Below are 26,837 nucleotides of genomic sequence, written 5' to 3'. Positions count from 1 at the left end.
AACGTATTTTTAGAGGCCGGTTTCAAAATATTAGATGTGATTTATATGGAAGGAACACCACAGAGCGTTATTAAAAAAAGAGGCACTTAAGACTTTTGGTTTCTCCTGGGTTTGAAAGAAATTAGTTTCTGTTGTTGTTAATGTTTACAACCTCCAGTCCTTTGGTGGGATTCAGTTCCCTTTAATACACGTGGATCTGTGGTTCTGTAGGAGCAAAGAACTCGGATCTAGACATGAGTCACTGCTGCGGATTGCTCTAATGATACACATACGGCCAAGTCCATGGAAAAGCAGTTTTAGCTGAAAAGAGCCCTTAGATGGAACAAGTGGCACATTGAGAAGAGTACGGGGGCTGTGACTGAGTGTGGAGGTCACCAAGGATGTGCTGCCCCTCTGCCCCTCTCTGCGGGAGCACGACTCTGCCCTCTTGCTGCCCCTGTGCAGGTGGCCAGGCTGTGGCACAAGCTGGTGCAGCTGAAGCAGGAGGAGGGCGTGGGCGGCCAGGAGCTGCCGCAGCTGTGGCAGCAGATGACCCAGCTGTTGGCAGCCCGTCTGCAGGAACAGGACAACGAGACCCAGCAGCTGGTGAGTGATGTCAGTGTAGGGGAGGGGATATGTCAATTATCCAAAACTGATATAAAGAATGGATGTATCAAAAGAAGAGCTTCATGTGTTAATATGATGATAATCCAGTTGTTTTTATATTCCTGAATCTAAATTTATTCAACACATAGTCAAATGATCACTTAAATTACTGTTCCTCTCATCTACTGTTGCCCACATTAGTTTTTGAGTTTTATGAATGATGCCTGTGTTATATACACTCACCTATAGGCCTGTATAAACAAGAGTTTGTGTCTTTGTGCCTATGCACTCCATAAAGGGCTTCTCCTTGAGCAAGAGGCACGCGTGTGCTTCTCACTAAGCCCTTAATTACAGAGCCCCAGCAGGCTTCACGATCCAGAGTGAAAGAGCATTTAACTCTCAGAACAGGATTTAAATCCTCTTTACCCAGAGGGTGGTAGGAGTGTGGAACAGTGTGCGCAGCCATGTTGTTGAAGCCAATGCCCTGGCTTCTTTCAAGGAACAGCTGGGTGAGATCCCTGGACCTGCTGGGCTAGGTGGGCTGTGCAGACTCCTCTTGTCTGTAGCCGTTCCCCTGTTCGTGTGCGTGTGGACCGCAGAGTGCAGCCATTGATTCATGAAAGTGAACTGAATATCGGAGGCAGTTTCTATGGTGACAACATTTCACTGTCTCCAACACGCACGCTCCTTTCCAAAAAATCAAGAGAAGACGTAGGTATCGTCAGTTCCATCCCTGCCGTAAGCATGAAGAGGAACACTGACATTGTTTGATCCTGGTGTTTATGTGGTCCGGCAAAGCAAGACTCTGTGATGCTACGTGCCAGACATTCCAGCAGGGGAAAGTGTTACGTCTTGTAGGTCATCCAAATTAAGGCGGAGAAACTGTCTTCCAGCAGCAGCCCTAGTTTTTCCTAGGAGGTCTCCCATCCAGGTACTGGCCAGGCTCACACCTGCTGAGCTCCAGTGGGCTGCCAGCTGGGAGTTGCAGGGTGATATGGCTGCTGGCAAAGCCTTGAGTGGCACTTATTCCTGTTACTCACTTGATGATTCCCTGTGTTATGTGTTTAAGTCTCAGAGCGGCACAGTGGAATGGTCATTTAATTCTGCACTGGGGCACCTTCTGTGTGGAGCTTGCGTGTTCACCCAGTATCCATGTGGCTTCGCTCTGGGAGCAGTGGTTTCTGCCCATGTCCCAGAGACCAGCCTTCTGGGCTCATTGGCGTCTCTGGTGTGTCCGTGCCCTGCGGGGAGTAGTGTCTCTTGGAGTATAGGTGTCCAAGCGTGTCCTTACCAGGAATAGCTGGTTTTCGTGATGGGTGGAGGGACTGTGCACCACAGTAGCAGGATGTCTAATATAAGCCACATTGACATTGTCCATAACAACAGGTTCTTCTAGTTAAGACTCGTGTGACTTTTCTGTTTCTGCAAGAACAGAAGAAAGGTTACTAATGAGAGGCATCTATCCTGTTTGGAAAATTTTGTCTAATTGATCCGAGTGTGTCATCCGTCTCTCGAAGGAAGCCAGGGTATCGGGTTCGACAATGTGGCTGGGGGTTTCTGCTAGAAACCCATTGCCCTTCTGCTGGTGGGAGTGTATGTGGTCCTCCTTTTCTAGGCTGATCCCAGGAAATTAATGTCTTTTTCTCTAATGTGGTGACTGAAATTGTATACCATATTCTAGCCAAGGTCTGACTGTGAGAAACTGTCAGTTTAGAGTTAAATTCCCTCTGTGGCGACAATACAAAACTATGCAGTGTTGTATTTTTAATTGCAATCGTTTTCTAATAATGCATACGTTTTAATGATGTGTCATTTTGTGCTTTGCAGTTGATAACAGCTTTTGAAAATGCCACGAGTTTGGCAGAGAAGATTCAGAGCGAAGAACATCAAAAGCTTCTGACTGAATACATTGAGTGCTTGTCAAAGGTGAGCTGATCTCTCTGCCCCTGTCTCCCAGCCATCCTGGTCTGGTGAATTAATTGTTAAACAGCTCTGAGCTTTTATGAAAGCAGGGTTTTTATGAAATGGGAGATATGAAGCTTGAATACATATTTTCAGTGCTCTGTTGTTCTTACAACAATGCTTAACATAAGAATGAAAGCACTCAACATGTCATTTCACAATAGAATGTATCAGAGCATTATACAGACTTCATAGAAAGAGCTGTACTACAAGAAAGGAGGGAATTCTTATCTGTGATTCAAGCATGAGGGTTTATCCTTTTATTTCTTCAATGAAATATGTTTAAGAACGTTTCAAAATTTTACAAGAAGGAATTCTTAATAGTCTTATGACAGTAAAAGTCAGTGATAGAAAGCCTTTTTTGCTTTTATGGCGGTGTTGTGCGGCTGTGCTGTATTCCTGTACTAACAAAGCAAACATGACAGTGCCCTTGGAGTCCCGAGGGCTGAGGAACTCGTAGGAGCAAACATCTCGGCTCCTGAATTTCATGAGCAGTCAGATGTCTCGTGTCCCGGTTCGGTTCCCAGTTGCAGTGAAATCTCAAAAATCCTGTTTGAATCCAGTTTATCCCACTGAGGTCTTTGGTGTTTTGTTTAGAAAACAACAACCTGTGGCACTCGTGGATTCAGGTTCACCCAGGGCGCTGCGGGCCGGCTGGCGGGATGGTGGCGCTGTGGGCGGGACAGGGGCGATGTGGGCCGGCTGGTGGGACGGGGGCTCTGTGGGCAGGATCTGTGGGTGGAACGGGGCTTCAGCTCGCTGTGCTCGGTCCTGTAGGTATGGGCCTTCCAGAACTGTACTATTGTGTTTTACCTTAACACAACTTCCTCTCACTGAAAACCTCTTATGGGAGATTTGTTTCTGATATGAAATACTCTGCTGGATCTTTTATTAAGTTGTGTGCAGTGCTGGAGGCATCGCGTTCTCTCCTGTCCTATGATTCTCCTCTCCCTCAGCTGCCACACGAAGAGGCAAAAATGAAGGGCGCCTGCGAGTCGATGATGTCTCTGTTCCCCAGCTCGACGTTCCCTCTGGAGGTGCTCAGCACGCACTTCATCCAGGCAGGTGGGTGGAGCTTCGCAGCAGAATGACATCTCCCAGGGTGCAGGGCGCAGGGCCACTCGGACCGTACTGGAGCAGTACTGACGACAGGCTGCCTGCCTTCTCTCGGGTCCTGATGAGCGTGCCTGTTGTGCCTTTCAAGGAAAGACGTGGTGCTTCTGCATGTAGTCGGAGCTTTTTCAACCCGAAAACTTGTATGCAGACGTAGAGCTTGATTCTGGAGTTCAGAGCTGGAATTCATGTGGCTGTGGTTCTCTGTTAGTGGTTGTGTTTTGTGTGTGAGGGGGGTCGCAGTGTCGGCAGTGGAGATGAAAGAGAAGAGAGCTGGTTCCACTGCCCCTTCAGGAGAGTAATCGATGCTTTAGGTGATTCATGGGAGGTTTTAGATTTAAAAGCGACGTTGGCGCTGATCGCATTTCGGTAACGTTTTTCTGTGCATCTGTCATGTTCTCAGCAGATGCAGATGACTGGTTTCTCTTGTGCTGTAGACAAAAGAAGCACAGTTCTTGTGTTGTGAAGCCACTGCATTGCCTAAAAGGACATATTTCACTTCTTAATGTAAAGGAGTAAAATACTTCTAAACCTCCTGATTGTGAAAAATCCATGTTGTTAAACCACATGTGCACCTGAAATACTTGTCCTAGCTTTGGTTTCTGTTTGCATGAATAGAAGAGTTGGGATATGGTTGCTGATGAACTATAGTTGGCTTTAAAGTGTGCAAACGCACAAAAGACCACAAACCCATTTGCAAGAGGGCACTGTATCCACTTGGCTGAAACCAAGTTCTTTATTACTTTTGGACCTCAGTGCGAGTACATGGTAAACACATTGGCTTGCTCAGAAAAGGAGCTGCAGGATGTTGCTTTTTATTCTGTTCCCTTATTGTCCCAGATGATGCAATTGGTAGCAGGGGGAACATACAAACACAGGGGGAACATACAAATCCCACACAGATGACACCCCAGGAATCGATCCCAGGGCCCCAGTGCAGTGAGGCTGAACATAGCACCACCCTGCCACCTCATCTTGCAAAAATAGGATGAAAATCGATCTGCAGTGTGCGTGGCCTTTTGATTTTCACAGTGCAGATGTGCTGATGATTTCCTTTATTGATCCCTCTGTGGTTAATTAGTGCCGCCCCCCCCCAGTAAATATTCTGGTATCGATCACGTTTCTCTCCTTAACTCTTTTGTATCCTGTTGTGTTGTCTGAGAAAAGGGCAGGCTTGTGTCTGCAGAGAGAAATGTTTTAAATACCTCTTTGGTTCAAAATGATTGTAAAGTGTCTCTCAATTGGATATCTCTGTGACGATTTTTAAATCTCTTTTGATTTAGTTTAATAGTGTTAAGACTCATTTGCTAGAAGGTTCAATATCATGCGGTACTCAAAACCTTAAGTGCCCCCGATTAACACAATGAAATCATCTTTTACGTCATCAGAGGTCTCCTCTCAACTTCTTCTTGGAGTCTTGTCACCCAACAGTGTTCTAATGCAGCATAAAAACTAACTACTAAGACATAGCAAATGATAAATACTTGGGACGTGAAGCCTGGTTTCAGCCGGTTTCTTTGTGATCAGTTAAGCAAAGGAGCTTGTTTAATTTAGAGAGCGTTAATTAGAGACCAAAGTCTTGATTGGGACTGCCTGTAAATTCAGCTGTAAAGGTCCAAGTTTAATTTAATTCAGCGGATTACTTCCTTAATTGATCTGTGACAGAGAGGTGTTCCCAGTCGTTAGAAACTTGACTGGGTGTCCCAGGAAGCAGGGCTGGAGATCCCGGCAGCAGACAGCCTGTGTGGTGATACAGTGAAGAGTGAACTCCCTGAACCTGTTCCCCCAGTGAGACCCCACAGTGTTCTGAAAGGACACACCTCTCAGGGCCTGGAAGAGGAGGGAGTCTACCCCACATTCGTCTGCACGTGGCTCCTTAATTCCAGAGGGTCTCCATAGTTGTTCACTCTGCCAAGCTGCAAGAACTGAGTAAAAAAACAGGGGCTGCTACTCCCACTATCTTTGTGCCCAGCGTGGGGGGGTTAGGCCACACCCACTGTCTTTGTGCCCAGCGTGGGGGGGTTAGGCCACACCCACTGTCTTTGTGCCCAGCGTGGGGGGGTTAGGCCACACCCACTGTCTTTGTGCCCAGCGTGGGGGGGTTAGGCCACACCCACTGTCTTTGTGCCCAGCGTGGGGGGTTAGGCCACACCCACTGTCTTTGTGCCCAGCGTGGGGGGTTAGGCCACACCCACTGTCTTTGTGCCCAGTGTATATATGAGTGGGAGTTCTCTGGACACGAACTGGACACTTTCCCCGTGAAATCCACAGTGTGTGATGTGGTCCAGAGGGCTGTTTATTCTTAGCTGTCCAGATCTTTTCTTCCATAGTTGAATTCTCTTTTAATTTTAAACGGCGGGTCCTGTTTGGATGGATTTCTTGAAAGAGAGGCACCTGATCCTATCAACGGAGTCAAGAAGCTCGTTTTACCCTAGACAAATGTATTCTTAGTTGGATGGCTTTGATTTGAATATGAGGTGCAGCCGTGGCGGTGTGAAGGAGTGAGCACACCGAAGGTGTCTGTGGAGCAGGAGAGCAGGGTGTGTGAACAACCGCACACACCTGTGACCATGTGGCTCCCGAAATGCATCTTCATTTCACACTGACTGTCAGACTGTCCAGTCCTTTTAAGGAGCAGTGCAGCCAAAAGACATCTTCTTTGTCTGGTAGTGTCAGGGTGGTATTTCCCAGAACAGATGCAGTAAAACAAGAGGCCTGTATCCATTGTATTATGTTAGGGGTCAGCTTTTGAAATGGCTAAAGAGATTAATTGGTAAAACAGAAAAGAGCCTCATTTTAATGCAGGCCTGAGAGGCTCACAATCATATCACTTTGTCCACTTCCAGAACATCCAGGGTTTATCCTGCCTTGTGCCTGTTGCTTGCCAGGATAGGCTCCTGCTCCGCCATGACCCTAAATTGGAAGAAGTGGTTTAAAATCGGATGAATGAATGATTTTGTCCAGTCAGCAGGAAACCAGTAAAATCAAGAGAGTGAATATAGAGAGGTTAATAAAGTAATTGCTCACATGAGCCTTTCTGTTCCAGAGCTTGTGTCTTGTTGTTTCCCTGCTGTGGCTGCCGGAGAGCCCGGGGTCCCGAGGGACCAGCCGGTGGCCATGCTGGGTCTGACAGCTCTGTGTTCCCCCAGGCGTGTGCGGCGAGGAGGCGGCGCGCTGCTTCACGAGGCTGGCGCAGCTGGACTCCGACAGCGGCCCGGCTCTCGTCGGGCTGGGGCTCAGCGCTCTGCGGGAGCAGAAGTACGAGGAGGCGGTCCGGAACCTGGCTCAGGGTGAGGGCGGCGCCGCTGGGTCGGCACACCAGGGCAGAGCCTAGACCTCCCTACATGAGCCCGTCACCGAGAGCTGCCGTCTTGTCCTGGGTGTGTCGCCCTGGATGTCCGTGCAAGAAGCCGTGTCTACAGGGGCTGTATAAACTAGTGGGGGAGCACAGGTCTGAGCCCCAGAATCCTGCACACTCCAGTGCACACGAGAAAATGCTTACACGAACTTGTGAATGAGCGGTATTTCCAAATGGCAGAGTCGAACAACACCTTTGATGCCAGGGGTGACTGATTCTCCAACATCCAGGAAGACCTGTTGTACTGGTAGACCATCGGGCAAGTAATTGTAGTATCGCTGCTGACTCAAACAGCAGCCTCGCACTTGTAATAATTACTGTGCATGCGTTAATGCAGAAACAAATAGTACTATTCCTTCTGTATCCCAGATTGCAAATGTGAATTGGAACGTTAAAAAAGTGTCCTGCACGCGCTTTCTGCTGCCCCCAGACCGAGTGGCCTCTCTCTCTGGGCCCCCTGTGTCCTGGCCAGGGGAGAGCCGTCCTGGGCACTCCTTGCCGGGCTGAGCCCTGTGCCTCTGGGTCGGGCTCCTGCTTGCCGGGATATCTGATGGAGTGACGTGACCAGGCTCATGACTCAGGAGCTCGTGACTAAAACACTGGCAACAAAACCTCCCTGAGCCCATAAGTGCCCTATAACGATGATGTACTGCACGGCATACAGACTGACATTGAGATTTGATACAGACATGACAGCAGACATACAGTAGGAATGTTTGCACATCGCTTTGGTGCCAGACAGCTTGGGAAACCACCCTGCTCTGAGGCCAGTGCAGAGTGCAGCCAGCAGCCTCAGAGGGAGTCAGATTAGGCCATACTAGCAATAAACGTCCCAAGCGTCAGCATCTCCCCATGAAGATAAAATGACTGAAGATAAAGTCTCAATCCTTGAGAGGGATGCTTGAAGATGACAGTATGTATTCAGTATGCATAAAGTTTGCAAACAGTAGGCAGCCATTAGGCTCATTTGGCTTCTAATAGCTAATTAAGCTGAAGATCTCATCCAGCTATTTCTGAGAGGGTCCCAGGATATTCGTTTTAGCAACACGGCCAAACAGCTTGTTCCAGACTCCCACCATCCTTTGTGTAAGAACGGACTCCTGTTCGTAGGCTGCCCTTCCTCTTGCCTTCCCTGTGCATCCTGTGGTTACCAGGTCCCGTTCTCTTTCAGGACTCAAGCAGATGCGCTCCAGCACCAGTGGCTGGTTTCACCTTGCACAAGCGCAGCTGAAAATGCACCGGTACTCGGACAGCATCGTTTCCTGCAACCAAGGTACCGGTGTCCCGTAGATCCAGTCTAGAAGGCTTGCTTGGAGCTGAGCTCGCATCTCGGCTGGTTTGCCCAGGTGAATGGGCAAGATGCAGCAGTGTGATTCTGTGGTTAATAAAGGTTGTATTAACCTAAACGCTAAAGGGCAGGAGCGCTTGAGGGGGTCTTTCTAGGCGGTAAGAGGTCGTGCCTGTGTCCCCAGCCCTGAGCAGCAGTGGAGGGGAGGAGGAGTGGACACTGCAGCTGCTGCGGCTCAAGACGGAAGCCCTGGTGCGGAGCGGAGGGGAGCAGTCTGCGCAGGAGGCCCTGGACACGCTGGCACAGGTACTGGGAGCCCACCACCCTGCCTCGCCAGCCCGGCCCGGGTGCAGATCCACCACAGGCATCTAGGCCCGAGAAGGGTTGTGTCGCTTAGTGCTGTGTGCATCTTGATTTTCACAGTTTTCTTTGTTTTGTTCATTGAGTTTCTAGGTCTTTGGCTTCACACTGTGAAATACAATAGCAATTACCCCAAATTACTGGGTGATTTGTAGTGTGGAGTGGCAGAAAAAAATTAATTATAGTTTTTTGCTTCCTAAAAATTACTTGATGTCAAAAAGGCTGTTGTTCAGCGCTGGGACAACAATATGTATTTTGTGAAGAAGGTAAGAATCCAATTTGTAATTGCAGGAGGTTTTTAAATAAAACGCTGTCTTTGCTGTATGTTTTTCAGATTTCAGATGCAGACAATGATCCTGTCCTTCTGGCTCTAAAGGGAAGAATTTATTTGCAGAAAGGGCAAGTTGAGCAAGCACTTCAGGTATGGAATCCATTTCCGCCTCTCAGAACTCTTGAGAGTGCCTGTATTGATCGAGCCTTTTCAGGGAGCCAAGACATGACTGAGGAAAATGGAGGTGAGAGACGCATAAGGGGGCTGTTTGGTAGACAGCGGCTGTTTTGAAACGTGCTGAAATTAGTCATAGACAATCTCAGCAGTCACAGGATAACCAGCATGATGATGAGTTAACTGGTGCAAATCAATGAAATGATGCAATTTAAGGAAAAGGCTGAAGAAAACGAAGAACAGATCAATAAAATACAGGGCATGAAAAGGCATTTAATTGAGTGAGCAAGTTAGGAAGCATCCTCCTGATGTAGTGAAACCGCCTTAGTAACTTGGTTAAACAAGGCCCGGACTGTGGGGCCTCCTGGATGGCCTGGCATTCGCCTGAGCAGAAGCTCTGTCTCCATAGGACTCTGGGACCCCAGCGGCCACACCTCCTGCGTGAGGGCCCCCAGGGGCCGGTGGTGGGATCGGTCAGCCAGGGCTCTCACGACTCTGACTGCTGCCTCCCGTATGCTTGCAGGCTCGTGGCACTGTGGATGAGGGAGGCACAGAGCCTGAAGGCTGTGCTCTGTTCACGAAGCTGCTGTCTGTGCCTTATACAGCATGAAGGGCACTTGGAGATCTGCTGCAGAGCGGCATCCCAGTTATAGTAGTTTTTGCACAGATTTTGTGGTGTTAAGGAAGTTGATAATATTGCTGAAAGATGCCTCAGTTTGCTCTCTGCTCCGCACATTTGCACACGCCGCCCGCAGAGTAGAGGGCGGCCCGGAGCGGGCACACGCCGCCCGCAGAGTAGAGGGCGGCCCGGAGCGGGCACACGCCGCCCGCAGAGTAGAGGGCGGCCCGGAGCGGGCACACGCCGCCCGCAGAGTAGAGGGCGGCCCGGAGCGTGCACACGCCGCCCGCAGAGTAGAGGGCGGCCCGGAGCGGGCACACGCCGCCCGCAGAGTAGAGGGCGGCCCGGAGCGTGCACACGCCGCCCGCAGAGTAGAGGGCGGCCCGGAGCGGGCACACGCCGCCCGCAGAGTAGAGGGCGGCCCGGAGCGGGCACACGCCGCCCGCAGAGTAGAGGGCGGCCCGGAGCGGGCACACGCCGCCCGCAGAGTAGAGGGCGGCCCGGAGCGGGCACACGCCGCCCGCAGAGTAGAGGGCGGCCCGGAGCGGGCACACGCCGCCCGCAGAGTAGAGGGCGGCCCGGAGCGGGCACACGCCGCCCGCAGAGTAGAGGGCGGCCCGGAGCGGGCACACGCCGCCCGCAGAGTACAGGGCGGCCCGGAGCGGGCACACGCCGCCCGCAGAGTACAGGGCGGCCCGGAGCGGGCACACGCCGCCTGCAGAGTGAGGGTTAATGTTAAAGGAGAAGGGAGATTGATTCACTAAAGAGGAACAGGCAGACAAGTGATTCAGTCCAAGCAAAATCTATCACACTGGATACTCTCTTTCAAGTGTAAGTCATGTTTATGAGCTGCAGGGCTGAAATAGCACCGGCTTATTTCAGCCATTTATTTCTCTATCTGCCTGCATGTGATGTCTCACACGCTTATTCCACTCCTCTCTGATCAGCAGGAGTCTGCCCAGTCCTGAGCAGCACCAGGTCCTCTTAATCTCTTTCACTCTTGTTTCCGTGCTTTTGGGGTCCCTTTTCTCACAGCCACTTTCCCCACCTGTAAGCAAAGAGAAAGTCCCCAGACGCTCCCTTCAGAGTTCGTAGGGCGCAGAGGACAGCCTTTTTCTCCTGTGCTCTTCTGGCCTCCTGCTCGTCTTTATTAGCTGTGCGTGTTAATGCTGTGCAGCCCTGCCTGTGACAGAAGGACACCTCTGCCTCTCGCCGTCACTGCTGTCAGCCTTGCTAATTAACCACACCGCTGCTCTGGTGTCTCTCTCTGTGGGCTTCCAGCTGCTTGAGTTTATTTTTAATTTGGGTTCTCAGGCCTTAGTCATGTTTGCAGGGTTTTTTCTTCAAGACAATCTAGTGCCAATAAATGCAGACAATGAGTCTGTGCCCTGGCTGATTCCCAGAGGGACTGGAGCTTTTAGCACTTGCTTATGGATTCTCTCTCAGAGTCTATAAACTCTGATTAACAGACATTTGCTACGTTTTAAGCAAAGTCAAATGGCGCCATTTTTTCTTCAATAAGAACAGAATGCCAGCCATGTTTGTTTCAGAAATGGTGCAGGGGTTTTAAAGAATTGCCAGCTGCACTTTGATGATGCCTTAAAGGCAAAGCAGTAAGATCTCCGTGAAGGCGCCCAGGAATGCGGGAACTTCAGTGGTGGGGCAGGTCGCAAGGTTGGAATGAGTGCAGTTCCAGCCATGACTACTGCTGGGGAGGTCAGAACGAGCTCTGCGTCTGACAGTCGGCAGCCTGAGGGTAGGCAGTGTTGCGTTCAAATGTTCCTGTCCAGGTCCGAACTGTCCGAACAGGTGGACATGGCTGCCTGCCCGCTTCGTTTCTGCGGGGAGTTCTGTCGCAGTGGCGTCTGTTCTTCGGGCAGCGTCCGCCCCGGTGCTGCGTCGTTAACCCCAAGGGCAGCGTGAGGGTGGTGTCGGGCCCGCAGGAGGGGAAAGGGCGAGGAGGATTCGGCGTCGCGTCTAACCCTGATCGTCCCCGCAGGTGGCGGCTGATCTCCTGGCTTCGCACCCCGGGCAGGCAGAGGGCCATGCGCTGAACGGACACATCCGCCTCTCCCAGGAGGACTACGCGCAGGCCGAGCGCAGGTGAGTGCTGGGTGGCTCTCCAGTCTTCAAGAGCGTATGGCTCCAGCCTGAGCTGCTGGAGTCGCAGGCCTGGGGGTGAAAGGAGCGGTTGTCTGTGTGTGTGGATTTTTGCATGGTCACGAAACTGATACAACACAACACAATACGCGACACGCTGAACACGGCACGAAACCAATAACAAATAAGAGATGCATGTATGATGAGAAAAGAAACATATAAGTAAAGTAAAATATACAATCAGTTGTCCAAGCTAGTTTAGATCAATGGCTAGATGGAAGGAGCTCAAATTCACTGAACATCGCTATAATTGCTGTGCTCATTGAGGTTCAGTTTCTGTAGACATGAGCACACTAAGCAAAAGCCTTTTTTTCTGTGTCCATTTATCAGTCCTTCTCTAAAACACATACTGGGGGGTTGAGTTAACTCTGGTTTGCGCTCTGTGCTTCATTGTGTTATGGCTGCCTAGAATTTAAAAAGGAACGTTATTTTGCATTGCATCCTCAAGTCTTAGTGATTGTGTTATAATGTTTATTTGCATGTCGTGAAAGTGAACCATATGGGCTCATTAAAGCTTATTAATGTAATTAAGTCTTCTGAGTCCTCGTGTTTGCCAGTGCTCTCCGTGTGTGTTTTCTCCATTCGAACACTGATTCCCACGTGACTCGCACTTTTTACATTGAAATTGCCAGAAGGTTTTCTTCCTTGGAGGCGTCTTCATGAGCCATGTGCGAGGAAATACTGAGCATCTCGGTGCCCGAGAGTGGGGCTGATTGAACTGAGCACACATGCTGTACAGCCATCGTCACTGAACAGTGTGAAACTAACATGCTTGAGCTTCACGTGTCTCTGCTCTTCAATGTTCCTGTTTTCTGATCCAGCATCTGTACCTTTTAACTTTAACAAGGAGCCAAATGAGAGAAGTAGCCATTCATGCACTCTGAATACAGCCCATTTTCCATTTGTGAGCAAGATAATGCAGTGTTAAATGAAACCTAATTGCCCATCTTTGAATTGATTGTTCAAAAAACTTATCTTAACTTATAGGTATATTTTACTGCAGAGTTATAAAACCTCTTTTCCTCCTGAATGCATATTTGTTCTAACACTTGTTAGCAAAGAAAGCTTTTTTTCTTTTTAATTGCCAAGTGCTGTATGATAGGCTTAATTTATTATTTCTACGAACAGTACTTGTTGTTCAAGCTTCACTCCAGGAAACCCAGGAAATTCAAAGGAAATTCACCCAGTCTCTTTATAAATAATTTATAAGTGCACTCAGTCTTCCAGAACATTCTTTTATTTCTGTTTATTTTGTCACAATCTGTCGAACAGAACACGTTCATGGAGTTCAGGAAAGGCTGGACATTTAAATCCCCGGTTTTAGGTGCTGTGAGTTTGGAGCTTCTGTTGTCTGGGAAGAGTTTTGGCTGAAGAATATAAGGAGCATGGATGCCTCGCAGCGCTGGGGCCCTGGGTTAAGTTCCTGGGGTGCTGTCTGTGTGGAGTCTGCATGTTCTCTCTGTGTTCGTGTGGTCGGCGCCGGTAGGTTAACTGGCTGCTGGGAAAACTGGCCCTGGTGTGAGTGTGTCTGTACTGTGATGGACTGGTGACCTGTCCAAGGCGTACCCCACCTTGTGCCTGTTGCTTTCTGAGATTAGCTGCCCTGCGACCCTGAACTGGTTTAATTGGGTGAATGGAATGTAAATAAAATTACAAACGAGAGGAGCCATGCAGCCCATCTAGCCTGTTTGGTACTTAGTAGATAATTGATGCAAGTATCTCATCCTGCTATTTAGAGAAGCCGGGGTTTGGGCCGGGCACCTTGATCCACTCTCCCACCACCCTTTGTGTAAAGGAATGCCTCGTGTCTTGACTGGAGGATCTTACCCAGCTGTGTCTTGAAAGAAGCCGGGGTATCAGTTTAAACAACATGGATAGGCGGCTTGTTCCCGACTCCCGCAAACCTGTGTGTAAGGATCGGCCTCTCGTTCATCCTCGATCTGTTTTTCCTCCCCTCGCAGCTTTCAGAAGGCAGTGGAGCTCAGCCCGGAGTCGGGGGAGTACTACCTCAACCTGGGGCTGCTGTACTGGCGCATGGGAGAGGACACCCGGAGAGACAAGAGCAAGGCGCACACGTGTCTGCTGAAGGTCAGACCTCGCGCTGCGGTGGCGCTGGGTGCTGCACGGGGTATACACTGCGCCTGTCTAGAGGCGCAGTGCCTTGGTGGCCCTTGTCCCACTGGCCCCCAACAGAAGGGACCCTGGTGCAGGAGACACGGACTGCACCTCATGGCCGCATGTAGCTTAGGCAGAGATTTCACAGAAAGTCTTTCTTTGACATAACATTCTTACTCGTTTTCCCAGTTTTGAGTTACTGGAGGTAGCTTTGCTTTTTAAAAAGTGTGCGTGCTGGTTCGTGGTCATGTCTCTTGCGAAGATAGCTTTCTTCTTAACCGCGGCCTTTGGCACACTTGGTTGTGTCCTGTGATTTGTCGAGCATGAGTCGGATCGTCACTTTTCCTGCGAAGGGCCATCTGCGTTCTTGTCCATTTTGTTTCACAGATCTAACTTTGCCTCATCCAAGGCGTTGTTTTTGCCTTCGCTTCGAGGCCCCGTGGCTCGTGTTTCTATTATAAGTACCAACGCGTGTTCTCCTTGCAGGCCGCGAAGCTGGACGCTCGCCTGGGGCCGGCGTTCCGCTGCCTGGGGCACTTCTACCGCGACGTGGCGCAGGACAGGGCCCGCGCGCGGGGCTGCTACAGGAAGGCCTTCGACCTGGACGGCGGGGACGCGGAGGCCGGGGCGGCGGCTGTGGACCTGCTGATGGAGCTGGGGGACATGGTGCTTGCACAGGCGACCGCGGCGTTTCCCCTGCGCCCCAGCGCCGCCGTGCGCGATACCCTTCCTCCGCTCGCCTGCTGTTGCGCCTGATCAGGCTCTCGGCGCTGACCTTTGCGTCTGAGGCATTTGAGTGCCTTTTCATTGTCTCCCGCCCCCTGCGCCGGCACGCGGTAACTCGGCGGATCCCTCGTAAGTCTCGGCCTCTGTTCTCTCTCCCAGGAGTCCGCCCTCGCCATCCTGAAGTCCGTGACGGAGCGGGCCGGCGCCGGCGTGGCCAAGTGGGCGTGGCTCAGGCGCGGCCTATACAGCCTGAAGATGAACCAGCACGCTCAGGCCATCGCAGAGTAAATTCCCTGTCTCCCTGTCTCCCTGTCTCCCTTTCAAGCACTGAGTTAGCCGTTTCCATGGAGCTGCTCAATCTTTTTTAGCCCAGAGAGCAGTAAATTATAGTTTGCAATGCTTATTTTTTTATTGAAATGATTGCAGTTAAAAGCACGCTTTAAAAGCCCACATATTGTGTGGTACAAACATTTATGGAGTTCATTGTCGTAGATTTGTCAGTGCTGTGCTCTGAAGAAAAGTTGCTGAGTTCACCACAGTGATTAATGACATGCTTTCTGTTCAGGCTGTTTCTCAGTATTTAAAGCCGATATAAAAATAGGGCGAATACACGTGTTGTGGGAAGGTTCTTGAGGTTTCGGTGAGCACGAGCAGGTCTTGCTTCAGGAGTTCTCCTTGGCCCGGGCTGCAGTCACGCCCTGTCTCCCCGCAGCCTGCAGGCGGCGCTGAGAGCCGAGCCCCTGGACGCGGTGTGCTGGGAGTGCCTGGGCGACGCCTACCTGAACCGCAGGAGCTTCACGGCGGCGCTCAGGGCCTTCAGCAAGGCTCAGGAGCTGCGGCCCCAGTCCATCTACAGCCTGTACCAGGTGGCCGCCATCAAGCAGACGCTGGGCAAGTGCAAGGAGGCGACGGGCGAGTACATGCAGATCATCCAGAGGCGGGAGGAGTACGTCCCAGCGCTGAAGGGTGAGGGGTGCCGGCAGCTGTGCGTCTGTCTGCGTCTGTCTGTCTGCGTCTGTCGTCACAGACTCTTCGCACTCATCTGAGGCCTTGAGTGCCTTTTCACTCTCTCCCTTTCCGTGCTCTGAAACACGGTCTCCAGGGGCAGTTGATGAACCCATCAGCCCCTGCCCTTTCCACCCCTCCTCTGTTCTTCCGGCGCTGTGTGAAGTGCGGCAGTAGGCGCAAGCTGAGTGAGCTCCACTCGGTTTATGATCTCCTGTCGTCTCTTGCAATTTCAAAAGAATCTTTCCCCCCCGTTTCATGGAACCATTGATCTTACTGTTGCTCAAAGGCCCCATTGTTCTGTCCTTTCCTTTGATCATCTTCTTCCCTGCCAGGCCTGGGCGAGTGCTACCTGTCGATGGCGCGAGCTGCGATGGAGACGTTTCTCGATGCCAGAGCGGTGGACTACATCGAGCTGGCTGTAGAGTACCTCTTCAGGTCAGTGGTGCTCTACACGCAGAGCCGTTTTATTGGGGACACGCGTGTCTGCCATTTACACGCTGAGGGTCTGAGTTGTCTGGCATGTCGTTCACATTTGGGACTGTTACCAGGCACTAGGAGCTGGAGTTACATTTCAGGTCCATTTTAAGGTGTGACATTGTTTTTCCCCTCTATAAAAAGCTTGATTGTTGCCAGAGTCAGGCCAGAGTCAGGCCAGAGTCAGGCCAGAGTCAGGCCAGAGTCAGGCCAGAGTCAGGCCAGAGTCAGGCCAGAGTCAGGCCAGAGTCAGGCCAGAGTCAGGCCAGAGTCAGGCCAGAGTCAGGCCAGAGTCAGGCCAGAGTCAGGCCAGAGTCAGGCCAGAGTCAGGCCAGAGTCAGGCCAGAGTCAGGCCAGAGTCAGGCCAGAGTCAGGCCAGAGTCAGGCCAGAGTCAGGCCAGAGTCAGGCCAGAGTCAGGCCAGAGTCAGGCCAGAGTCAGGCCAGAGTCAGGCCAGAGTCAGGCCAGAGTCAGGCCAGAGTCAGGCCAGAGTCAGGCCAGAGTCAGGCCCTGTTACACTGGTACCCAGGGTTTATTGGTTAAGGTTACTCCAGACTGGGCCTGGAGAGAGGAGTGACTGCTGATCACAAGCAGGAGATCAGGCCAGCACGACAATAACAGCACGCGCCTGCAGTCCAATTCACTGCCCTCGACGACCCAGTCTTTGAGCTGGTGTGTGAGGAGACAACAGGAGAGGGGGAACTGGCTGAGCGTTATTTGTGCCGAAATGTTTCCACGCTCTGCGCGTCTCTCCACAGGGCGGCCCAGCTGCGCCCCGACCTGTCCTGCCTCTGGAAGCTGCTGGGAGACGCGTGCAGCGCTGTCCATGCCGTGTCCCCCACCAGGGCCCGCATCGCCGTGCCGGGCCTGCTCTGTGGGCTCGCAGCCGGCGGCCAGAAGCACACGCTCCACAAGGCCGCCATCCTCAGCCTGGGAGGCCGGTGAGCTGCCGAGCCGCAGAACAGCGACCGGCGAGGGGAGGCTCGCCCATCCTGAAGTCAGGGCTTCGGCTTGGTTAGCTTGTCTCCTCAAACGGCAGGAGAGGACAAAGTGTGACTCGCCGGTGTCTGAATGGGGAAGCTATCCACTGTGACTGTGACTTTTCCACCTGACATTTGCTGCCCAGCAGTAAAAGTTCTGTTTGTCACTTTAGCTTCAGAGAATTAGACGTCTGCGTGACGTCGGGCTCTGTTTAACAAGAGATAGGCGACAGAGGCAGGAGATCAGAGGCGGAAGAAGTTGTCATGTAAATCTTATCTGTGTCAGAGTGAAACTGAATATACATTTTTGTATACAGTATATCTGACTGAGAGGAAGCGTATAAATAATAAAGAGCAGTGGGCTGAAGACTGAACCCTGTGGCACCCTGTGATTGGCCGGGGTCACGGGTGATTTATGAGGACCAAGGGAGACAAAATGCTGCCTGCCAGTCAGACAAGAGCAGAAGCAGTTAAAAACAGTGCCATCAATAAGGAAGAACCTTTGCAAGCGATTGAATAAACACTGAAGGATTTAATTGATCTCAGTGCAGCTTTTGATACAGGAACATAAGGATACGTACAGCCCCGGAGTCAGACACAACAAGCAACTCTTTCACAACGGGGACCAGAGCAGTCTCAGTGGTCTCAGTGGTCTGATTATAGTGAAAACCGGGCTGGAATTGTTCAAGCAAGTTATTCGATATCTGTAATTGATGTGCAATCACACAGTCTGCAGAGCTTGCAGCCAGTGAGATGCTGAGTGGCTCTGCGGGTGGGTGCGTTGCAGGAGCATGTCTGCATATCTTATTAAATAAAATTGCTTGTTCCAGATTGCGTGGGCATATACAGTAATAAGCAACATTTAGCAATTTCAAATTGAAAGATAAAATCTATGTTTTCTTATCCCTTTAAACTGTTTCTTTTCTGCTCTCACTCTTGAAATTCTAAAATATGAATAGATTGAATGTCCATTAAATGAAAGATGTAAATAACAATTGGTTTCCAGCCTCAAATTCAATTTTCTGTAGTAAATCTTGTTCCAGTCAGATATACACAAAAACTTTTTTTTTCTGAGTTCTGAAGTGGCTCCTTATTTTTTAATTTCACTGCAGCTCTGTTTTCCACTGCAAAAACATGGCTGTTCCTACAGTGGTGGGGAGGCAGAGAATTAAATAATGTCTGGAGCACACTTCCTTGCTTGATCCCCGCAGTAAGGCAGCAGACGCCCTGCTGAATCTCTCAAGCCGCCCGGCCGCGCGTGCTGTCTGAGTCTCGGGGTCTGTCTGTGCAGGTGCTACGCCCACGCGCTGAAGCTGATGGCAGAGGCTGCTAACCTGTGGTGTGACCTCGGCCTGAACTACTTCCGTCAGGCTCGGCACCTGCTGGCCGAGGAGGGAAGCGAGAGCCCGGAGCTGCTGGAGAAGTCCGTACAGGTGCGCTTCCAGTTCATCTCGCCTCGCCTTCAGCGTTCGGATTTAAGCAGCTCTCCTGATTTCAGTCTTGTTTTTCAGTTTTGCTGCAGTCTCGGTTTTCTTGTTGAAATTGATTGCTTAATGTTATTTGATGTATGCTTTAGCAGAAAAAGTAGGCTCAGAAAATTAAATGTCAGTCTGTGCAAGATATTATTTTTCTCAAACAATCACAGTGACGAACATTGCCTAATCAGTGTACAGGACTGGGTTGTTGTACAGTATCTGTGTAAATGCTGTTTCTGAATACATGCTTTGTCCTGGTGTGTTTGTCCCAAAGTACACCTTTCAAACTTGAGTCACAAGTTTTGGTTTTAGTCAAGCACCTCTCAGGAGAAGGTATTTTATACAGTAAAATAGCCCCAGTGATATAGTTGGTAGTAGAACTGAAAGTAGTCCAGTAGAGTCTTGAAATCTGCAAGTTTAACATTCTCAAATGTACTTATTAGTGATTCGGTCCGCCTGACATTAGCAATTTGTTAATGAAAGAAGAGCAGAATGGGATGAAACCGAGCTGAAGGTTCTTAACCACAGCTTTCAGATTAGTGGTGCAACAGAGGAGGAACATGAGACGAATCTAGCAAGGGAGTTAGCGTCTGCCTGCACCTCAGCCTGCTCTTGTTCCTGTGCAGTCACGGACGCTGCAGGTTCTGTGCCAGCAGTGTGGGGAAGGACAGGGTTACTGCCTGTTCATCATGCAGTGGAGCATGATCATCCCAGGGGCGGAGAGAGGAACTGCAGGATGGACATAAAGAAGGGGTTCATGTTGTTTATTTTAAATGATTCCTATAATTTTGTGATTTACTATTGTTTCTTTTAGTTGATCAGTGGTATTTAAATTAACTTAAAGCCAATACTTAGTACTTAATTATCATAGAAGTGAGGGCTGCTTATGTCTTTTAAACATGCGTTTATGCCTATACTGTGGTACATTATGCAGCAGTTCTCTGCACCCAGTCCTTGCGAAGACCCTACTGTAATAAGTTTCTTTTTTTTCCTCAGTGCATTAAAAAAGCAGTGATGCTGGACAGCAAGAATCACCTGTACTGGAATGTGCTTGGAGTGGTTGTCATGAGCAAAGGTATGTGAACTGTAGAATTCAAAGGCATTCGGTTCAGATATACTACTAGTGCTGAAGAAGTGAGAGCCGGTGGAGATCAGAAGGAAACGCCTGCACTCTGCATAGTGTCAGCTCATTTGTGAGCCTTTCACTACTTCATCGGAAACGTGTTATCAAAGATCGCGGCATCTTTCCAGTGGGCTTTTGCAGAATTGGGTCCGGAACACTGTTAGAATTATGTTTAATCAGTTCGAAATCTTTTGTAAACACACTTGTTTCACTAAAACAAGCCAATAATGCAGCATCTTATTATTTTGCGTGATATGAATGCCAGCACTTTGCATTCATCTATTAAATGCATGTACTGTATAGTGCCCACTCAGATGTACAGTAAGCAAGCATCCTTTTCAGATGTGCTCTGCACATAAAAACGGCTTTGTACTTAGTGGATCTACTTTTGGTAACAAACATGTTTCAACATTGCTGTTCTTCCAAGAACCTTCAGACTAATCTGTCTTTCTTTTTCCATGGACAATTTCATTTTGTGTATGCTCCACATAAACACTTACACAGAGTCCTGAATGAAAGCCCACTGTGTATTCAAAACAATATTGGTGCATTCTATCTTATTCCAGTCCTACTTAAAAGGCACTCCAAAGTCTAATGAAACAGTGCATTACGTTCATTATGAGTCACTTAAGAGAAGCTAGCAGTAAGGTGGAGGAGTACAGGAGACATTCTTCAGTGTTTTTGTGTTGGATAAATGGAGAACGAAAAATCCATTGGAAAAACAAAACTGAAAAAATAAAATAGCAATGCACTACAAACTGCTAGGGTCTGCCATTAAGTGTACCAAGTAAAATCTGCCAACTGATTCCAGGGTTTCTGAAACGGTGGATTTGTTGGTGGGGAAACACCACCTTGCTTTCTTTACTGGAGCTACAGACATTTTTAATTAGCATTAAAACAAAGGTGAGCCCTGTTCATGATCTTCCTGCTCTTTTTCTTAGAGGTCCCTTGAGGGTAAACTTCACTCGGTCTGGACTTGGGCTTCCTGTTGGCTTTGAAATTGTCCAGAACCTTTTTGTATTTCTCCTCCAGCTGTGTAGCCTTGCTCCAACAGGGCTGCTTGCTGGCATCAGTGAGGCTGTTCCACCACAGCTCTGATCCAGTGTTTCTGACGCGGGCCGCGCCGCGATCGGGTCAGTTAGGTGCTCACTTTCTGAAAGAGCACCAGGAGGAGCTCAGCAGCCAGGACGGTGTGTGCTTTCTGCTTTTCAGAGGAATAATTCTCTTGACCCTGACGCAGCTCTGTGAAGTGAGCTTTCGCTGGACTGTTTGGGTTATTTTGTGATGTGTAGCGCTGTGCCGCAGGATCCGTCAACAGTGCAGTTTTTGCAGTCTGGGTGGAAGTGTTTTAATTGGGGAATATACTAAAAGTAGACCCTGAAGTGAACTTTTTACAGCATTAAGCTTCTCTGAAGGAAGTGCATTGAAAGTGTGTCCTTGCTTTTGAATGGTCTGATTGGGAGGCAGTTCTCCTGGGTTTGCTCATAGTTGATGTCAGTGACTGTACATGTTTCTGCCTGAGGAAATCACTGGGGTAAAAACTGATCATGCGGTAGTTGTTGTTTTTTATGGAAAATAAGAACTGTCCAGTAAATTAAAAACACCTCTTTGATTGATAGAGGGAAATCGAGTGTAGACTTTACGTACTGACAGGGCTGTAAGGGTTAAAGATGTCTATACGTTTTCATGCTCCTCTGGGTGTTTCGTGTCGCAGTAATAGCAGGATGAGCTAAACGGCTGCGTAGTTGAATAGGATGATTGTTTAATGGTCATGATTACTTTCTTACAGTGGAGAACGCACTGGATTCCAAGCACACCGAGCCCTGGGTTTTGTTTGACTGGGTCTATTCAGCTGAATGGGCTCTGTTCATCATTCCATAGCGATCACACAGTGGTGGGGGACACAGTTCGTCCTCCCCTGGGGCTCATTGTATCGCTTCCCTCCACGCGGCCTGGTATGAGGGGGGCCAGAGTGTCGTGACACCGCCGTCGGTGCCCCTCCGCCTGACTCCTGCGTGTTTCGTGGGGGAACAGCAGGTTCTGCCGGGCCCTGCGCTCCGGGTCGCACCCCCCCCCCCCCCCCCGCCTGCTGGCACGGCAGAAGACTCTCGCCAGCGACCCTGTCAACTCCCGCTTTTGAAAAACACCCGGTGTGCCGATTTACGGGAGCGAAGCTGTTTCGGGTTTATTTCCGTTTGCGTCTCTCCCAGAATGAACACACGCACCCCGCACACAATGTTTCTCTCGTCACGCCGTCAGACCCCAATGTCCGTCTCCCTCGTTCCTGGAAGCAGCCCAGCCAAGAACCACCGGCACTTCCTCCTCGCTCCCGTGCCGATTACTCGGGTCGCTGGTTGCCATGGTGCTGCCATCCTTCGACAGCAGGTCATGGTAACAACTAAATGAGAAGCACCATCATCTGAGACAAATAATACACTTGTACTCGAAAGACGTCTTCGTTTCATCTCCTGCCCTCGCTTGTACAAATCCTCTTAATTAGCTTCCTGGGAAATTTGCTCATGTGCCTTTCCTCCTGTTTTCCTCTTCTAGGTATTGAGAACTTGGCCCTCGCCCAGCACTGTTTCATTAAGTCTGTGAACGTGGAAGCCAACGTAAGAGGATTTTCAGTCTGCAGAGCAGGGCGGTGAAGTAACCCTGTGCTGCCTTTCATAGAGATCCTGGGTTTCCTGTCCCTTTTTAACGATAATTCATTCTTCCTTTATCCAGAACGTAGTGGCTTGGACCAACCTCGGGGTTCTGTATCTGAAGAAAGAAAGCATCGAGGTACGTCTCTTGACTCAAGGGAGAGGCTGCAGGGCTAGAAGTTAGCTGTGCTTTGTTCTCCACTTTCCCTCTAAATAGTTTAAGTTTTGACACCGACATCAGGGTCACCAGTAAACCAGACCTACACCGGTCAAAATGTGTTCACTGCCAGGGGTCTCTTCCTCTGTAACACTTTTCTCTGCACTTTGGTTTATAAGGACTGCATTGTGTTGAAAATGTGTTAATACACTACAGTGTCTTCCTGTCTAATATGTTATCCAAACATCAGGGAATCTTCCGTGAGCGTTACTGTTACTGGCTTCTAAAGACTGTGTCTGTAAGCTACACTTAAATGAATTACACATACGTGTGTAAATATAGGAACAAGTAAAGGTTTATTTCATGCTGAAAAGAAACGCAACATTTCGGCTGTGGAGCCTTCTTCGGGTGCTGACGCACCTCCCTGCTTGAACTACATGTGCAAATGTAGACTGGACTAGCCACAAACTGTGGTAACTAAACTGCATGAAATAACACTGCAGATGGGTCAGAGTTGTGGCTTTCCTTTTTAATTTCAGGGTGACCCTTTTAATAGGGATGTGTCTGTTCTTCTGGCTGTAAAGTTTGAGCACATTCTGGGCAAGAGTGAAAGAAACATACTGTGTCTTGTGCAGGCTTCACCCAAGTCACAGTAGTGAATAAAGATACTTCGATGTTTTGAATAATGAGAGGAACAAATTAAAGAAGACAATGGGATGCCACATGGTGGGTTTTGAATAAGTGGATAAGAGAATCCTAGTCAAACTGCAATGTAGTGACGTCCTCAGGGCGTTATAATGCGTTTTAATAGTTTGCTTCTGTGGGTTTCCTCTGGGTGCTGCGGTTTCCTCCTACAGTCTAGAGACATGTTTTTTTAGGTTTAGTGGCTCCTGGGAAGACTGGCCCTGGTGTGAGTGTGTGTGCCCTGTGATGGACTGGCGTCCCATCCAGAGTGTACCCTGCCCTTGTGCCTGTGGCCTGCTGGGATAGGCTCCGGCTCTCCCCCTGACCCTGAACTGGGTAAAGCAGTCAGAAGATGGATGAACGCTCGGCCCAGAAGAGCTGAGCTTTCCCTTAGTTACAGTTCCTATTCAGTGTCTACAGTGCTATTGACTTGGTCTGGTTATGTAACGCCATTGTGCTGCCCTGAATGGAGGCCTGTTAGTACAGCTCTGCTTTCAGAGCTTTCATTTGTGTCCTGTAATGGACAAGCAGATTGGAATTCATCCCTTGAAATGACTTCTCGCGCTGCCAGGGCGAATGAAGAGAAAAGATAGCTCAATTATGACTTAAAGAACGATCAGAACGGAGGCAGGTGACAAGCCTGTGATTTCTGCCTTCTTCTTCCCAGCTCGCTCACGAAGCCTTCAAGGTCGCCCAGTCTCTGGAGCCCCTGTATGTCAGCTGCTGGATTGGACAGGTATGGGGCAGCAGGGCTTCTCGAACCAAGGGCGTACACTTCAAAACCCTGCCAGTGCCGTGAGAGACTCTCAGGCCGTGAAAATGAGGAGCCCGATGCACTGCACAAGCGATAATAGCAGTTGTTCTTTCGGTATAAGATCACTTTATTGGCTGTATACAATTTCTTGTATTAGGAATTTGTCTTTTCACATACCCCAGCTTGCTCTCCATGAGACACACAGACAGGGAGAGAAGCTGGGGGTCAGAGCGCAGTTCAGCCATTTATACGGCGCCCCTGGAGCAGTTGGGGTTAAGGGCCTTGCTCAGGGGCCCAACGGACTAGGATTCTTCTGCCGGCTGTGGGGTACGAACCAGCAGCCTTTTCAGCCACAGGCACAGAAACTTAGCCACAGAGCCACCGCTCCGCCCTGTATGTACAGTATATTGGTTGGCCACCTTTTAAAGTGCTTCTTAAATTTGCTGTGCTTTGTCTAATGTCTTTAATTTCCTAGTACCTACAGTACCAGTAATACCACATATGATCTGGCTTATTTTGGTAGGTAGATAGAAGCACATTCTCCTGTACGTGGCAGTGACCGCTGTGTTTACAGCACCCTTGTGCTTCTGTCGTCTCCCCCAGGCCCTCATTGCAGAGACCGTCGGGAGCTATGAAACCATGGATCTCTTCCGGCACACAACGGAGCTCAGCACCCATGTAAGTGAGGGAGCAGACCGGACCTGCTCCGCATTCATGCCACACCAGCAGGGCAGCAGTCACGAGAGTCACAGCGCCCTTCGGTGTCCTTCAGTAATGCCCGTGACAGCAAGGGAACCTTCTTCTGAGTTCAGGTTTGCTGACTGTAGCATCAGAGTAAACCAGAGTAAACAGTGGCACTGTTCTCCTTAGAGGTGTGTTATTTTGTATACAGTGTAACAAGAACAGGAAGTTCATGTTAAATGTGTTTTACGCCTCTATCACAAGGGTGTCCTGTCCTGCTTCAAGCATGAGCTGCACAGGAAGAGCTGGGAGAGGCTGTTCAACTGGTCCCATTAAGCCAGTAATGAGCTGTTGGAGCTCATTAGGAGCCGAGCTGGAGACGCACCAGGACTGGAAACCACTGCTGTGTCAGGAAGGCTGGAAAGAAGCAGTAAAGTGGGACAGGAAAGATGGGACAGCAGCAAAAATGCAGGGTGATATCTTGGGAGAATGGGGTGTGGTTAGCATGGGGCATGTCCCAGTGCTCAGAGTAGGGCATCACTATGGTAGGTGGGGAGGCCTGCATCTTGCGCATTAATCCTGTAAGACAGGGGCCCCTTTCCTGGTTCAAGATTGTTGGTATGTCTGCAGGTTTTCCAGTTGTCTTTAAATCACCACAATCTGAGTAGCTGTGTGATTAAGGCAACAGCCATCTGGTTTGATTTATGAAAGCCCAGCTGTATTGACAACCCTTGGACACACAGGACTGGAGAAACCCTGCTGTCAGAACCTTGTCTTCCAGGAGGGGTTTCCTAGTTGATCCCTAGAGGGCTGTATTCCCGGGGGTGTCTTTAAACCAGATTATATACAGTATAGAGTTACATAAACTGCTCCAGTCAAGCCTGTAATAAGTCCAAGCAGATTGTTAAGAGATGAGCTGGAATAAAAACCTGCAGCTCTCTAGGGTATGGTTGGGGAACCCCATGTTTTGAGGAACCCAACAATTTCAGCCTCAATCACATGACCTGAGATTGGACTCCAGACTCCTACAATCTTCTGTGTGAAGCCGTGTATCCCGACATCTATCCTGAATGAGTGCAGTTCTGCTTGAGTCTCTGGGACCCCATGTTGTTTCTGGTCTTCAACGTGTTCCCCAAGCTGATCCGGACAAGACCCGTCAGGAACAGAAGAGGTCGCACAGGAACATGTTCAGGAAGGCCAAGAATCAGTCTGCTTGCTCTCCTTTCTCCTGCCTTCCAGAGCAGCTGTGTCTGTATGGTGGGACACACAGAACACAGTATTGCAAGTGAGGTTTAATTAATGATGGGATAATTAACATCTCCTCCTGGGCTTGCATTACATTTTACACCCTGAACAGCACATCCAAGTGTTGTCGGTCTTTTGTTTTTGCTTCTGCATACTGTCTGGCTGTAGAAAATGAGTCAACATAAATTCCCAGACCCCTCTCCTGCATCGTTTCTTCCGGTTCATAACCGTCCAGCTGCGCTTGAGTTGAGTTTGCCAGGGGTGTAGGTGTTTGTTAGGTGTGGCCTACCTTTTAATGGTGAAAGTAGGCCGGCAAAATTGCGTTTTCTGTCACTTTGTGACAAGACCCCTGCAAATCGCACCAACCTTCCTTCACCAAGGAGCAGCTCTGCACGTAGCGGGGCTCCTCTCTATGTAGCCCCAGCATGGCTGGGGATCCCCAGTCTTGGGGCTGCTCGTGAGAACCCCACTGCTCCCCACAGACAGCCGCTGTCAGAGGGTTGTGGGTCGAATCCCAGGAGTGTTGTGCCTCGCTCAGGAAGCGAGGACTTTCCAAGCCATCATTCCAAGTGAGAATTCGTTCCCGCTTGTTGAATTAAGGATTGAGTTGTAAAAAGCCTTCTGCAGTACGCACAGTCTCTGCCCGTGAGTGACCAGATGCACATCTTAAAATGGGAAACAGGTGAGTGCGTACTGACGCAGAAGAGAGCTGCTCAATACTTACAGAGCAGCTGTTACATCAGCAGCGGCAAACAGGATGTTGTTTTAATCTTATAATCTTATAATCATTGCAATTTGACAATTATGTTGTTAGAGGAAAAACACAGCATTGTTATCGATCTAAATGCCACTGTTTCGATCAAAGGGACATTTTTCTGTGT

At 49.6% G+C, this 26,837-nt stretch overlaps 1 protein-coding gene across 1 annotated transcript in view; it reads left to right on the top strand.

Annotated features, from left to right (window-relative positions):
- Positions 1–26,837, top strand: part of skic3 (SKI3 subunit of superkiller complex) — a 50,883-nt gene that overhangs the window by 10,262 nt on the left and 13,784 nt on the right. The window contains exons 6-25 of the mRNA XM_088630693.1: positions 445–585; positions 2,413–2,511; positions 3,504–3,612; positions 6,810–6,950; positions 8,190–8,291; positions 8,491–8,612; positions 9,001–9,087; positions 11,730–11,833; positions 13,852–13,978; positions 14,492–14,671; positions 14,891–15,015; positions 15,444–15,697; positions 16,072–16,174; positions 16,971–17,153; positions 18,484–18,625; positions 19,664–19,742; positions 22,341–22,402; positions 22,518–22,574; positions 23,944–24,012; positions 24,634–24,708. Of these exons, the coding sequence (XP_088486819.1) occupies positions 445–585; positions 2,413–2,511; positions 3,504–3,612; positions 6,810–6,950; positions 8,190–8,291; positions 8,491–8,612; positions 9,001–9,087; positions 11,730–11,833; positions 13,852–13,978; positions 14,492–14,671; positions 14,891–15,015; positions 15,444–15,697; positions 16,072–16,174; positions 16,971–17,153; positions 18,484–18,625; positions 19,664–19,742; positions 22,341–22,402; positions 22,518–22,574; positions 23,944–24,012; positions 24,634–24,708 (2,361 nt within the window). The remainder of the gene's footprint in view (positions 1–444; positions 586–2,412; positions 2,512–3,503; positions 3,613–6,809; positions 6,951–8,189; positions 8,292–8,490; positions 8,613–9,000; positions 9,088–11,729; positions 11,834–13,851; positions 13,979–14,491; positions 14,672–14,890; positions 15,016–15,443; positions 15,698–16,071; positions 16,175–16,970; positions 17,154–18,483; positions 18,626–19,663; positions 19,743–22,340; positions 22,403–22,517; positions 22,575–23,943; positions 24,013–24,633; positions 24,709–26,837) is intronic.

The sequence above is a fragment of the Lepisosteus platostomus genome, chromosome 4, assembly GCF_059453375.1.
Source record: "Lepisosteus platostomus isolate fLepPlt1 chromosome 4, fLepPlt1.hap1, whole genome shotgun sequence".
In the NCBI taxonomy this organism is placed as follows: domain Eukaryota; kingdom Metazoa; phylum Chordata; class Actinopteri; order Semionotiformes; family Lepisosteidae; genus Lepisosteus; species Lepisosteus platostomus.
Note: the sequence above shows the minus strand (reverse complement) of the source record. Positions and strands in the feature narration are given on the sequence as shown.